The 12,070-nt window shown below is 67.7% G+C and overlaps 2 protein-coding genes across 2 annotated transcripts in view; one reads left to right on the top strand and one right to left on the bottom strand.

Annotated features, from left to right (window-relative positions):
* Positions 1–767, top strand: part of LOC110478680 (puromycin-sensitive aminopeptidase) — a 32,483-nt gene extending 31,716 nt beyond the window's left edge. Inside the window, exon 17 of the mRNA XM_077788389.1 lies at positions 690–767. Coding sequence (XP_077644515.1) covers positions 690–767 — 78 coding nt within the window. The remainder of the gene's footprint in view (positions 1–689) is intronic.
* A 7,029-nt stretch (positions 768–7,796) lies between these two features.
* DLX4 (distal-less homeobox 4) lies at positions 7,797–10,317 on the bottom strand. The gene is made up of 3 exons (XM_021538485.2): positions 9,976–10,317; positions 8,796–8,989; positions 7,797–8,051 (listed from the first exon to the last, which is right to left on the bottom strand). Exons 1-3 carry the CDS (start codon positions 10,235–10,237, stop codon positions 7,797–7,799), a joined length of 711 nt encoding a protein of 236 aa, XP_021394160.1. The 5' UTR covers positions 10,238–10,317.
* Positions 10,318–12,070: the final 1,753 nt, after the last annotated feature.

Genomic DNA, 12,070 nt, shown 5'->3' on the forward strand with positions numbered 1-12,070 from the left:
CGGGTCACGGCACACCCGGGACCAGGAATGTGGGGCACCGAGTCCCGGGCGAGCCGGGCTGCTCGGGACGGGGCTCTCGGGACACCCCATCCCCACAGAGCTCCTGACCCCAGATCCTGCCGGAGCAGGGACCTGTTCCCCTGGGCTCTCCTGAGCTCCTACTGCCCAGACTTCCCAAAACTTCCCCTGGCTGCCCCATCCCGCTGGGTTCGTGCAGGGAGAAGGGATTTGGGGACCGGTTCCACGCCCGCTGTCCCCAGCGCTGGGGTGGCCCTGCAGGCTGGACTGGAAGAGCCGGGATGTGCGGGATGGGCTTCTCCTCCTCCCCTCGAGCCGCCCAGATTCGGGGCGAAACCCTCGCTCCTGGGGTCCTGCCTGGCGCGGGGACAACCGTCCCCTTGGCTCTGCGGCTGGGAGGGGCTCGGCTGTCCCCACTGTCCCCGCTGTCCCCGCTGTCCCCGCTGTCCCCGCTGTCCCCGCAGCCCGTGACTCCCCCGCGCCCCATCGCGGTGCCCTCCCTGCCTCGGGGCCGGCGCCGGCGCCCTTGTGCCGCCCTTGGCCTTCCTCCTCCTCCCTTGGGCGATGAAGCAATCGGGGACACTCGCAAAGGGCTGACGGAGCGCGTCACCCGCTCCCAGAGGGACATCCTGTTTGGGTGACAACCGCCGCCACCCCCGCCCCTCGCCCAGGGCGTCCAGCGCCGCCTCGCCCAGCGCGGGGACGCTCCCGACGCCCGTGTGGCGTGTGGCGTGACGGGCTCCTCGTGACGCCCGTGTCCCCAGAGGGGTCTGTGTGACAGCCGCTGGCACGTGGGTGCTGGCCCCAGAGCACGGGGTGTCCCTGTCCGTGCTGTGTCCGTGTCCCTGGGGTGTCCCTGGGGTGTCCGTGGAGTGCCCATGGAGTGCCCATGGAGTGTCCGTGGTGTGTTCATGGAATGACTATTTCTCTGGAGTGTCCCTGGAGTGTCCCTGGCGTACCCATGGTGTCCGTGGTGTGTCCGTGGTGTGACACTCACACCAAGGGTCACTGCCCATGTGTCCCACGACACCCCTGTCCCGAGGAGTTTGCTGCCATGCACCGTGCGGGGTCCCCATGATGTCCCTTCCCGTGGTGCCTCATGTGTCACCTGTGTCCCTTGTCCCTTCCTACGTGCCAGTCTCTGGGGTCCCTGTGACCCCCCTGTCCCTTCCTGTGTCTCTGGGGTCCCTGTGACCCCCCTGTCCCAGTTTGGTTCCAGTGCCCAGGGGAGTTCCCTGTGACCCCAATATCCCTTCCCGTGTTTCAGGGCTGCCCGTGACCCCTGTTTTAGGTGTCCCTACGATCCAAACCACCCCATCCCTTGTCCCCTTCCCTCTCCCCCATCCCTCCTGTTCCCATGCCAAGGAGGGAGGGACACTCCATGTCCCCTGCCCCTTTTCCTTGTACCCATCCCATCCTCCCGAATCTCTGCCCCTTTTCCCTGCACCCACCCCACCCTCCCGGCTCCCTGCCCCTTTTCCTTGTACCCATCCCATCCTCCCTGTCCCTTCCCGGCTCTCTGACCCTCTCCCCTGCACCCCGCAGGTGAAGATCTGGTTCCAGAACCGGCGCTCCAAGTTCAAGAAGCTCTACAAGAACGGCGAGGTGCCTCTGGAGCACAGCCCCAACAACAGCGACTCCATGGCCTGCAACTCGCCGCCGTCGCCGGTGTGGGACAGTCCCGGCGGCAGCGCCCGCACCCCGCTGCCGCAGCCGCTGCCCTACAGCTCCTCGCCGGGTTTCCTGGAGGAGCACAACCCCTGGTACCACCCCCAGAGCCTCAGCGGCCCCCACGGACCCCCGCAGGCGCAGGCGGCGCCCCCGATGCACCACCCGTCCCCCGGGCCGCCCAGCACGGGCGCCGTGTACTGACGGGCGCGGAGGGCTCAGAGACGCTGCACAACTCCTCGGCCTCCTTTTTTCCACACCCCACACCCCCCCATCCCCGGTTTGGTTTTGTCTCCTGATTTTTCCTAAAAAAAAAACCCCAAAAAACCCAACAAAAACTCAACAACAACATCAACAAACCAAAGGAAAGGACCCCCACCCCGCGCACCCCCAGAAACCCTCGCTCCTCGCCCCGCTCATCTCAGGAACCAGAGGACTGCAAAGGCTCCAAACCCTCCGCTCCCAGCGCTGGAAAAGCTGGAAAATCCTTCAGAACTTTTTCATTTCTGACGTTTTTCCATCGCACCCCCCCACCCCCCCGGGCCCCGGGCAAATTTGGCCCCCGAAGATCTTCATCCCAAGCCCTCGCCGGAGCTTTGCCTGTTGGGGGACCGCGCTGAGCGGCCCCGGACCCCGCCGGGCTGGAGGAGCCGTGTCGCCGCTGTCGCGACAGGGACGTGCCCGTCCCCGGCCGAGGGGGAGGTGCTTGGCCCCGGCTCCGACACCGGGAGCGGTTTTGGGGCTCACGGACCCCCCACGGGAGCACAGCGGGACCCTCACCCCAGCCGGAATCACCCGGGACGATGCTCAGACCAGAAGGCGGCGATTTAAAAGTAAATTTAAAAAACCGTGTGTGTGTGGGGGGAGGTGTGGGGAGGGAAATATTTTAATATTTAAGCAGTTCAGGAATGGTTTTAAGTTATTGTTTGAAGAGAAAAACTCGTGTTCATCTCCGTTTTCTGGCTGTGCCTCCAGCTGTGGGTAAAGGAACGGCGAAAATGCCTCTTTTTTAAGGAAATCGACGACTTATTTTAAAGGAAAAAAAATAACCGAGCTCTTTCCTATTTTTTAAGAGAATAATGCTATTTTTTTAAGCAGAAAGTGCCGTTTTAAGGAGTGTTCATAGTGTTGTACAGTCCCGGGGATTTATTTATGTTGCCTTCTATAAATAGGGGTGTTTTGGGGGGAAAAAAGGGAGTGTACATAAGGTTCGTTTGTATAAAGTTGTTCCAAACCAAACTGGTTTCGTTTTTTGATTTTTTTTTTCTTTTTTGTCTATAATTTTTCTTTTTTCCTAAGGAAAATCCCCCCCGGCTGATGGGAGCCCCCCTCGGGTGTCCCTGAGTGTCCTTTGCTCCTTCCCAAGGGATCCAAAGCCGGGCTGGAAATGTTCATTAATAAAAGTTCTGAATTTAAAGCTCCAAACACCGTTTTTTCCCCGATTTCTGGAGGGGTTTAGGGAGCAAGGTTTGGGGTTTTTCCACCTTGGGAAATGTGGATTTAAACCCCATTTTGGAGGGACAGCTGGGCATGGGGTGGCACCGGACAATGTCGCTTGATCCCAAACCCCACTTTGTCCTGCTGAGAGGGAATTTGGGGCAGGAAAAGGAATTTTTTTAGGATTTTCAGAGCATTCCCCAAACAGCTGCGGGATCCTGGCGCTTCCATCCCGCTGCTCCTACTGGGACCAGTGAGCTGCCAGCCCTGCAGACCGGCAGGGCGGCTGCGCTGCCCCGGGGTCCCTTTTGGGGACAACGAGGTGGGGACAGGACAAGCCCACCCAAAATCCCAAAACCCCACGGCCCCTGGCCGTGTCACGGGTGGGACACGCTGTCCCCACGCTGTCCCCACGCTGTCCCCACGCTGTCCCCATCACCCCCGATGGCCGCGGGGACCCCGAATCCCGCTCGGCCCCGTTTCCCTGAGGGGCTCCAGTGCCAAATCTCGGGACGCTCCCGGCTCTCAGTGTCCCCAGACGTGTCCCCACGGCCCCCGTCCCCAAATCCACGCAGGGTTTCCCTCCCACCTCGCCCCAAATCTCCCCACAAGCTGCAGCCCCAAATCCCCGTTCCCAACCCCGCGGGAGGAGGAGGAGCCGGAGCCGGGAGCTGGCGCTGGGGAGGTTTCGTTTCAGGTTTTTGGGGTTTTTTAATTTTTTTTTTTTTTTTTTTCATTTAGAGGAGGAGAAAAAACCCAGGAAGGCGGCGGGTTACATATCCAGGGATTATGTAAATCCCGGGTGCCGCGCTGCCCACGGCCGGGCGCGAACGCCGCTCCCAGCGCTGCCCCGGGAAAAGCCTTGGGGTCGGGGGCTCGGGAAAAACCTTGGGATGGGGGCTCCGGGAAAAGCCTTGGGATGGGGGGCTTTGGGAAAAGCCTTGGGATGGGGGCTCCGGGAAAAGCCTTGGGATGGGGGGCTCCGGGAAAAGCCTTGGAATGGGGGGCTCCGGGGAAAAGCCTTGGGGTCGGGGGCTCCGGGGAAAAGCCTTGGGGTCGGGGGCTCCGGGGAAAAGCCTTGGGTTTGGGGGCTCGGGAAAAGATCTGGGGATGGGGGTTCCGGGAAAAGTTTTGGGGTCGGGAGCTCCAGGAAAAGCCTTGGGGTCAGGGGCTCGGGAAAAGCCTTGGGATGGGGGCTCCGGGAAAAGCTTTGGGGTCCGGGATCTCCCCCCGCCCCCCGTCCTGTCCCCCAGAGGGTCCCCCCGGGGTCCTGTCCCCCTTTTGTCCCCCCACAGCTGCCCCAGCCCAGCCGTGCCGAGAACGCCCCAGGGTTCCCCAAAAAGCGGCTGCGGGACCCCGAGATCCCTCGCCGGGGCCAGGCTCGGGGTCCCGGCACCCTCCCGAAAGGGGGATGGGAACGGGAGCCAGGGGCAGGGTCCCCACAGCGATGGGGACGTCCCCCCACTGTCCCCAGCGTCCCCCTCCTGTCCTGGCACGGGCACACAGCGACCTCCCCTCGGCATCCCAGTGATCCCAGTGATCCCAGTGATCCCAGTGATCCCAGAGATCCCAGAGATCCCAGTGATCCCAGTGACCCCAGTGATCCCAGTGATCCCAGTGATCCCAGAGATCCCAGAGATCCCAGTGATCCCAGTGATCCCAGTGATCCCAGTGATCCCAGAGATCCCAGAGATCCCAGTGACCCCAGTGACCCCAGTGATCCCAGTTACCCCAGTGATCCCAGTGATCCCAGTTACCCCAGTGACCCCAGTGATCCCAGTGATCCCAGTTACCCCAGTGATCCCAGTGATCCCAGTTACCCCAGTGATCCCAGTGACCCCAGTGACCCCAGTGATCCCAGTGATCCCAGTGATCCCAGTGATCCCAGAGATCCCAGTGATCCCAGTTACCCCAGTGATCCCAGTGTCCCCAGTGATCCCAGTGACCCCAGTGATCCCAGTTACCCCAGTGACCCCAGTGATCCCAGTGATCCCAGTGACCCCAGTGATCCCAGTTACCCCAGTGATCCCAGTGATCCCAGTGTCCCCAGTGACCCCAGTGATCCCAGTGATCCCAGTTACCCCAGAGACCCCAGTGATCCCAGTTACCCCAGTGATCCCAGTGATCCCAGTTACCCCAGTGATCCCAGTGATCCCAGTGACCCCAGTGATCCCAGTGTCCCCAGTGATCCCAGTGATCCCAGTGATCCCAGTGATCCCAGTGATCCCAGTTACCCCCGAGGGTAGCGGGGACAGCCCCAGGATGGCGGGGCCAGCTTTTGTAGGTCCCAGAGCGGGGGTGGCAGTGCCAGGGGTGACAATGACAGGCGTGACAGTGCCTGGTGTGACAGTGCCAGGGGTGGCAGTGCCTGGGGTGGCAGTGCCGAGGGTGGCAGTGACAGGCGTGACAGTGCCAGGGGTGACAGTGGTGGGGGTGGCAGTGCCGGGGGTGGCAGTGCCGGGGGTGACAGTGCCTGGTGTGGCAGTTCCGAGGGTGACAGTGCCGAGGGTGGCAGTGCTGGGGGTGACAGTGCCGAGGGTGGCAGTGCCAGGGGTGGCAGTGCCGGGGGTGGCAGTGCTGGGGGTGACAGTGCCGGGGGTGACAGTGCCTGGTGTGACAGTGCCGAGGGTGGCAGTGCTGGGGGTGACAGTGCCAGGGGTGGCAGTGCCAGGGGTGGCAGTGCCAGGGGTGGCAGTGCCGGGGGTGGCAGTGCCGGGGGTGGCAGTGCCGGGGGTGACAGTGCCAGGGGTGGCAGTGCCAGGGGTGGCAGTGCTGGGGGTGTCAGTGCCGGGAGTGACAGTGCCAGGGGTGGCAGTGCCGAGGGTGGCAGTGCCGGGGGTGGCAGTGCCCCGTCCCCCGCTGTCCCCCCGGCCCAGCAGACCCTCCCAGCCCGCGCTCGGCTCCTGCCCCGTTGCGACACCTGCCGCCCTTGCGTCACCCGGTGCCAGCCCCGGGAGCGGGGGCAGCGCCCGCCCACGGCCCGGCCTGGCAGCCCCAGCCCTGGAGCCGGGCCCGGCCCAGCCCTCGGCTCACCGGAGCCACGCCGGAGTCACGGCCCCGCCAGCCGGACCCCGGAGCGCCCCGCAGATGGGACGGCACCGCCCCCGAGCGGGGTCTGTCCCCATCGCTGGGATGTCCTGCTGGGGACAGGGAGGTGACACCGCGGCCCAAATCCACCCCCTTCCCTAAATCCTCGGTGGGGAGGGTGGGCTCCATCCTCCAGGAAAATCCCGCTGGGAGCATCACCCACCACGGGCCTGGCCATGGATCTCAGTCAGGCCCAGCCCCTGGGCTCCACAGCACCCATGGGGACAGCTGGGGACAGCTGGGGACACCCGTCCCACGGGATCAGCACCCCAAAGCCCTCGGCTGAGGAACTGGAACTGCCAGGGTGGCCGGGAATGGGGACACGGGGGTCCCCAGTGCCACCAGCCCCGGACAGGCTCTGACTTCCACCCCAGCCCCGATCCCTGCTCTTGTTCCCGACCCCTCAGGTGGGATCTGGGGATCGCCCCAGCCCCGTGAGGTGCTGAAGGTGCCAAAGCAGCTCCTGCAAGGGGGCAGGAAGGGGCCCTTGGGACAGGGGAATCAGGGGATGGGAATATGCAGGACCAGGATCATGGAGTGGGAATATCAGGGTCACAGAGTGGGAATATCAGGGCCAGGATCACGGAGTGTTTGTGCCAGAGGGGCACGGAGCTGCTGTCCCTCAGCCAGGAGAGCTCTGGTGGGGTCTGGCCCCCACTGCAGGGGACAAACACGGAGCAGGACTGGGAAAAAATAACAACATACAAAGGAAAAGAAATCACAAGGATGTATTTTCCAGCCGGGTTCTGGCCTCTGGAAGCACAAAGCCAAACCTGCAGAGGGAAACCCGCCCCTGCTCCCCAAACACCCTCCTCGCTCCCAGGGCCGGGTGTCTGCGGGGACACCGGGCAGGGACCCCGGCTCAGCTGGGCTGCCCAGCCTTCCCCGTGCCCCCTGCCCACCCATGGGCACCCCTGCTGGGGGAGACACCTCCCACAGCTCCGAACTGCCCCAAACTCCCGGCAGGAGGGGCCGGGAGCCCCTCGCGAGCCCCAGCCCCACAGTTCCTCTAACTGGGCTCCGTTTTGGGCAGATGTTTGGGGGGACACAGCCCCAGCCCCTGACCCTGCACCCTCAGCCCCTCTGGGCTGTTTTCTCATGAACTGGGAGGTTCTGGATGGAAGAGTCTCCCCCAAACCAGGGACACCCCAAAGCCGCGGGGAGCGTGGAGGAGCAGAACCCGTCGATGTTCAGCCTGTTTGTAATGGGGGCACAACCAATAACAAACAGAATTTATAAATAAAGCCAGACCGGGGGGCCGGGGACTCCCCAGCCCCTCCTGGGGTCCCCCCGCCCCCTGTCCATGACTGGGGGGACCCGGGGCCGAGTCCTGTCCCACTGGGATGGCGCACAGGGCACGGGGCACTGCGGAGCGTGACAGAGCAGGACATCCCCGGGCTCCTGCGATCGTTGTCACCTTCTTCCTCCTCTTCTTCCTCCTCCTCCACTCACTGGGTTCCCCCGGGGCTTCGCTGGGCTCCCAGTCCCTTGGGGGGCGGCCGCAGAGCGTCCCCCCCATGTCCCTGGTGTCCCTCAGGGTCCCCGGGGGTCCCTCCGGATCCGGCGGTGCTGGAGCGGCGGCAGCGTCACATCATGGGGGCCCTGGGGATGGCGTCCTGCGGGTGCGGCTGGTACCAGGCCCCGAAGGTGTTGATGTAGCCCCCGGGGGCCAGCGGGGGCCCCTTGCCGGGCCCGGGGAGGTCCCAGAGCGGGGGGAGGCCGGGGGAGCAGGGGGACAGGGCGGGGACGCTGTGCGGGGTCTGCTCCCCGTCGGGGGCACCCGGGCCCTGCTTCATGATCTTCTTGTACTTGGAGCGCTTGTTCTGGAACCAGATCTTCACCTGCGGGCACAGAGAGGGGGTGAGGGGGAGGGAGAGGCCGACACCCCCTAAACCCCCACCTCTAACCACGACAGACCCCCGGGCTCCCCCCGACCCCATTCCTGCGGGGTCTGGGGCACGAAGCGGGCTGGGAGCCCAACCCTTCACAAGGCACCCGGGACTCCCCTCTGTGGTGGGGGGAGATTGTGGGGACACGCACCGGGAGCCCGGAGAGCGAGGCAGAGTCCCCGGGAGCCTCCCCGGGTCCCCCCGGCCGTGCCAGCCCCGCCGGGTGCCGGTGCCGGGGCTGGGCCGGGCCCTGCTCATTCCTCCCCGCGGTCCCCCCCGCGCTGCCGGCAGGTTCCCACTTGTCTCCTCTTCCCCGGCTTTATGAGCTCGCTTCGCCCCTGGCTCCGGGGCTGCACCGCTGCCGCCTGCCTGTCTCTCCCCATCGCCTTCAAAAACCCACTCGCCCCGTCCCGCGGCCCGGGGCCGCCCAGCGCCGGGCACGGCCGGGCCGCCAGCCAGGCTCCGGGGCTGGGAAAGTCCCGCTGCCGCTGGGAGGTGCGGGCAGGGGCGCCCCAAACCCGAGCCCTGCGGGCCCACCGGCGCCAGCTCCCCCGCCGCGGCACGGCTCGGCTCGGCTCGCTTCCAGCGGGACCCGGCCCGCAGCCGGAGCCGTCCCGGCGGGCGCGCGGCGGCACCGGCCGGCCCCGGCGGCCCCGCGGTGTCCCGGGCCGGGCACCGGCGGGGTCCGGGCCGTACCTGGGTCTGGGTGAGCCCCAGCTGCGCCGCCAGCTCGGCGCGCTCGGGCAGCGCCAGGTACTGCGTCTGCTGGAAGCGCTGGTTCAGCGCCTGCAGCTGCACGCTCGAGTAGATGGTCCGCGGCTTCCGCAGCTTCTTGCCCTTCCCGGCCAGCCGCAGCTCCCCGTTGGACACGGCCAGCGGCTTCTCGGCCTCTGCGGAGCGGGGAGAGGAGCCACGGCCCAGCAGGCACACGGCGAGGTTAAAAAAACACCCCAAACCACTCAAAACCACCCCAAAACCACCCCCAAATCATCCCCGCGGCTGTCGGGGGGTGTCTGTGGAAGAGAGGGAGGATAAGTGGTGGGGGGCTGCTCTAGTGGTGTTTAGACCTCGGGGATAGCGAAAGGAGAGGAGGAGGAAGGGAGGGATGGGACCATTCAGCCGCTGGCCACGTCCAGCGGCATGTGGGACCCAGGCCTCGGCCTGTGCCCGGCCGGGGGGGCCGGTGGGACCCCCAGGGATGGAGCAGCACCAGGATGGACCCCCCTGCCCCGGGGGAGCCAGCGGGGCGAGCTGGGGGTCCCTGGCCCAGCAGCAGCCACCCGGTGTGTGTCACCCAGGGAGCACGGCCAGGGCCGGGGCTCGGCTGGGTTCGGGACCCCTGGGGGCAGCCCCGGGGCCGGTTCGGTTCTCTCCGGGCCGGTTCGGTTCTCTCCAGGCTCTGATCGCGCTTCCTGCCTCGGTTTTTGGGGCAAACAGCGGGGAGCAGGGATGGAGCAGGGAGCAGGGGCTGGGGTGTGGGGAGAGCCTGTCTGGCCCGGGGGGCACAGCCGGAGCGTGTGGGCAGCTGAGGGGCTCAGAGGGCAGGATTGGGGGGCAGAAGGGGGGAATGAGGGGGATGGGGGGACATGGGGGTCCCTGGGGGCCCCTGGGGGTCTCAGGTTGGAGGAGCCTGTAGGGGCTGATGCTCCCCATGCCCGCGGCTCCTCGAAGCCACCCACGTGTCCCCTGCGGGTCGGGGTGCTCTGGGAGCGGGGGACACCACCCCCAGCCCCCCCAGCTGCCCCCCAGGACCCCGCACCGGGCCCAGCCGGGTCCAGCCCCGCCGCTGCCCCGGAGCGCTTCCGACGGCTCCATCCCGGCTCTCCCGGCCCGGGGGGTGCCCGGGGCCGGTGCGCGACCCCCGCGCCCCCCTTACCTGTGTCCTGCAGCCTGGCCCCGGGGGCCGGGGCGTGCGGGGCGCCGGGGGGCGGGTAGGGCAGGTAGGGACCCCCGTGGGGCGGCGGGGGGGCCCCGCCGGGGTACGGGAAGTGTCCGGGCCGGCCGTAGGAGGAGAAGGGCGGGGGGTCGTGCTGGGGGTGGCCGTGCAGGGGGTAGTGCTGGGCGGGGCCGAGCTCCAGGAACGCGGCTTTGGAAGGGTCGGAGCCCAGCAGGGTCTCGGCCACCGAGCTCATGGTCATGGTCCGGCCGGGCCGGGCCGGGCAGTGCCCGCAGCCCCCGCGGCAGGGCAGGGCAGAGCCGAGCCGAGCCGAGCCGAGCCGAGCCGAGCCGAGCCGAGCCGAGCCCCCGCCGCCCCCCGACGGCTCCGGCTGCCGCGGCCCCGGGGATGCCCCGAGCGCCCCGCCCCGCCCCGCCCCCGCGGTGACGTCACGTCCCGGGGCACCCCCTTCACCCCGTGCCCACCCCCCCTCGAGTGTGGGACCCCCTTCGAGGCCATCCCCCCCTGCGCCACCGTGACCCTCCCCGGGGCTGGGGGACACCCTGAAACACCCCCCCACACACATCCGTGTCCTGGCGGTGTCCCCCGAGTGGGGGTGACCCTCCTGCGGGATTGGGGGGGTAACCCCTCCTGCGGGATTGGGGGGGTGACCCCTCCTGCGGGATTGGGGTCCCCTCCTGCGGGATTGGGGTCCCCTCCTGCGGGATTGGGGTCCCCTCCTTAGGGACCCCCGGGGGACACGGGGCAGCCCCGGGAGCAGGCGGGGCCGGCTGATGCCGCTCGGGGCACAGGGGGGCACGGGGGGCGAGCCGGGGTGCCGGGCGGGGCCGGCCCCTCCCGAGCCACCCCCGGCAGCCGCGGGGGCCCCTCGGCGGCGCCGGCAGCGCCCCGGTCCCCGCGGGGCCCCGCTCCCGCGGGTGACAACCGGCCCGGCCGCGCCCTCCGTGACCCCGCAGGGGCCTCGGGCCGGGGCGGGCAGCCGGGGCACACCGGGGATAAAACCGCCGGTGCGGGCCCCGGAGCTGCCGTCACCGCCTTTGGGGACAGCCAGCGTGCCGGTGGCGGGGTCGGCGAGGCTGCGATGGCCTCGGGGACACGGGGGTGACACAGCGGGACGGGAGCCGCGCCCCGCGGGAGCGGGGCCGGCGGCCGGGGGCGCGGGCAGGGAGGGTCCCCCCGTCCCGCCAGCCCCAGCCGGTGCCAGCCGCGTTTCCAGGCGGCCACCGGGGCTCCGAGTCGCCCGTGCCGGGCCGGCTCCGATAGGAATGACCCAGCCCGGGACACGCGGGGACCGCGTCCTGCCCCGCTCGGGGACAGCCTGGCCTCAGCTCCGCGCTGCCCTCTGTCCCCAGCCCGGCCCCACCTGGGGACATTCCCAGCGCCCTCGGGCTGTCCCCCGGTGCTGTCCCCGCGTCCCAGCACGGAGCTGTGTCCCCGGGATGGTCCTCGGGGAGGACGCGGGCTCCAAACCCCACAGCAGCCTCCGGCTGGGGTGCGGGGCAAAGCCTCTGCGGGGCCACGGAACTCCGGGCACCAACAGGGGATGGCCCCAAGCCCGGCCGGGCCAAAGAGCGGCGGAGCAGCAGCTGCCAGAGGAGAATTCCAGATGTTTGCAGCCCTGCCCGCGCCGCGTGCCCGGGGAGCCGGCCCGGCCGGCACCGAGGGCGAGGAGCGAAGGCAAGGAAAGCTCCCCTGATCTGCTTTTATCCCGTTCCTCACTTTCGCCGGTGACTCAGCCCCACCGGCTGCGGGACGGGTGCCGGCTTGCCGGGATCAGCTCCCGCCGGCCCCGCTCCCTCCCGGCTCCTCACGGGGCACTGGGGGGCACAAAAAGGGTGCTGGGGCTGGGGGCGGCATCCCCCCCTCCACCTGCACAGAGGGTCCTCGTGGGGAATCCCATAAATGTCCCACAGCTGGAGCCAGAGGGATACAGGCCCCCTTCGAGCACCTGGTGCTTTCCCACCTCTCTGCTGAGAGCTGGATGGGAGAAATACCCACAATTAATAAAAGTACCCCAAATTGTCCATCCTAAAGCAGGGAGCCGAGGTCTCTGTGCCAGGTGCTGCAGGATGGT

Source organism: Lonchura striata, chromosome 25, assembly GCF_046129695.1.
Source record: "Lonchura striata isolate bLonStr1 chromosome 25, bLonStr1.mat, whole genome shotgun sequence".
NCBI classification, from domain to species: domain Eukaryota; kingdom Metazoa; phylum Chordata; class Aves; order Passeriformes; family Estrildidae; genus Lonchura; species Lonchura striata.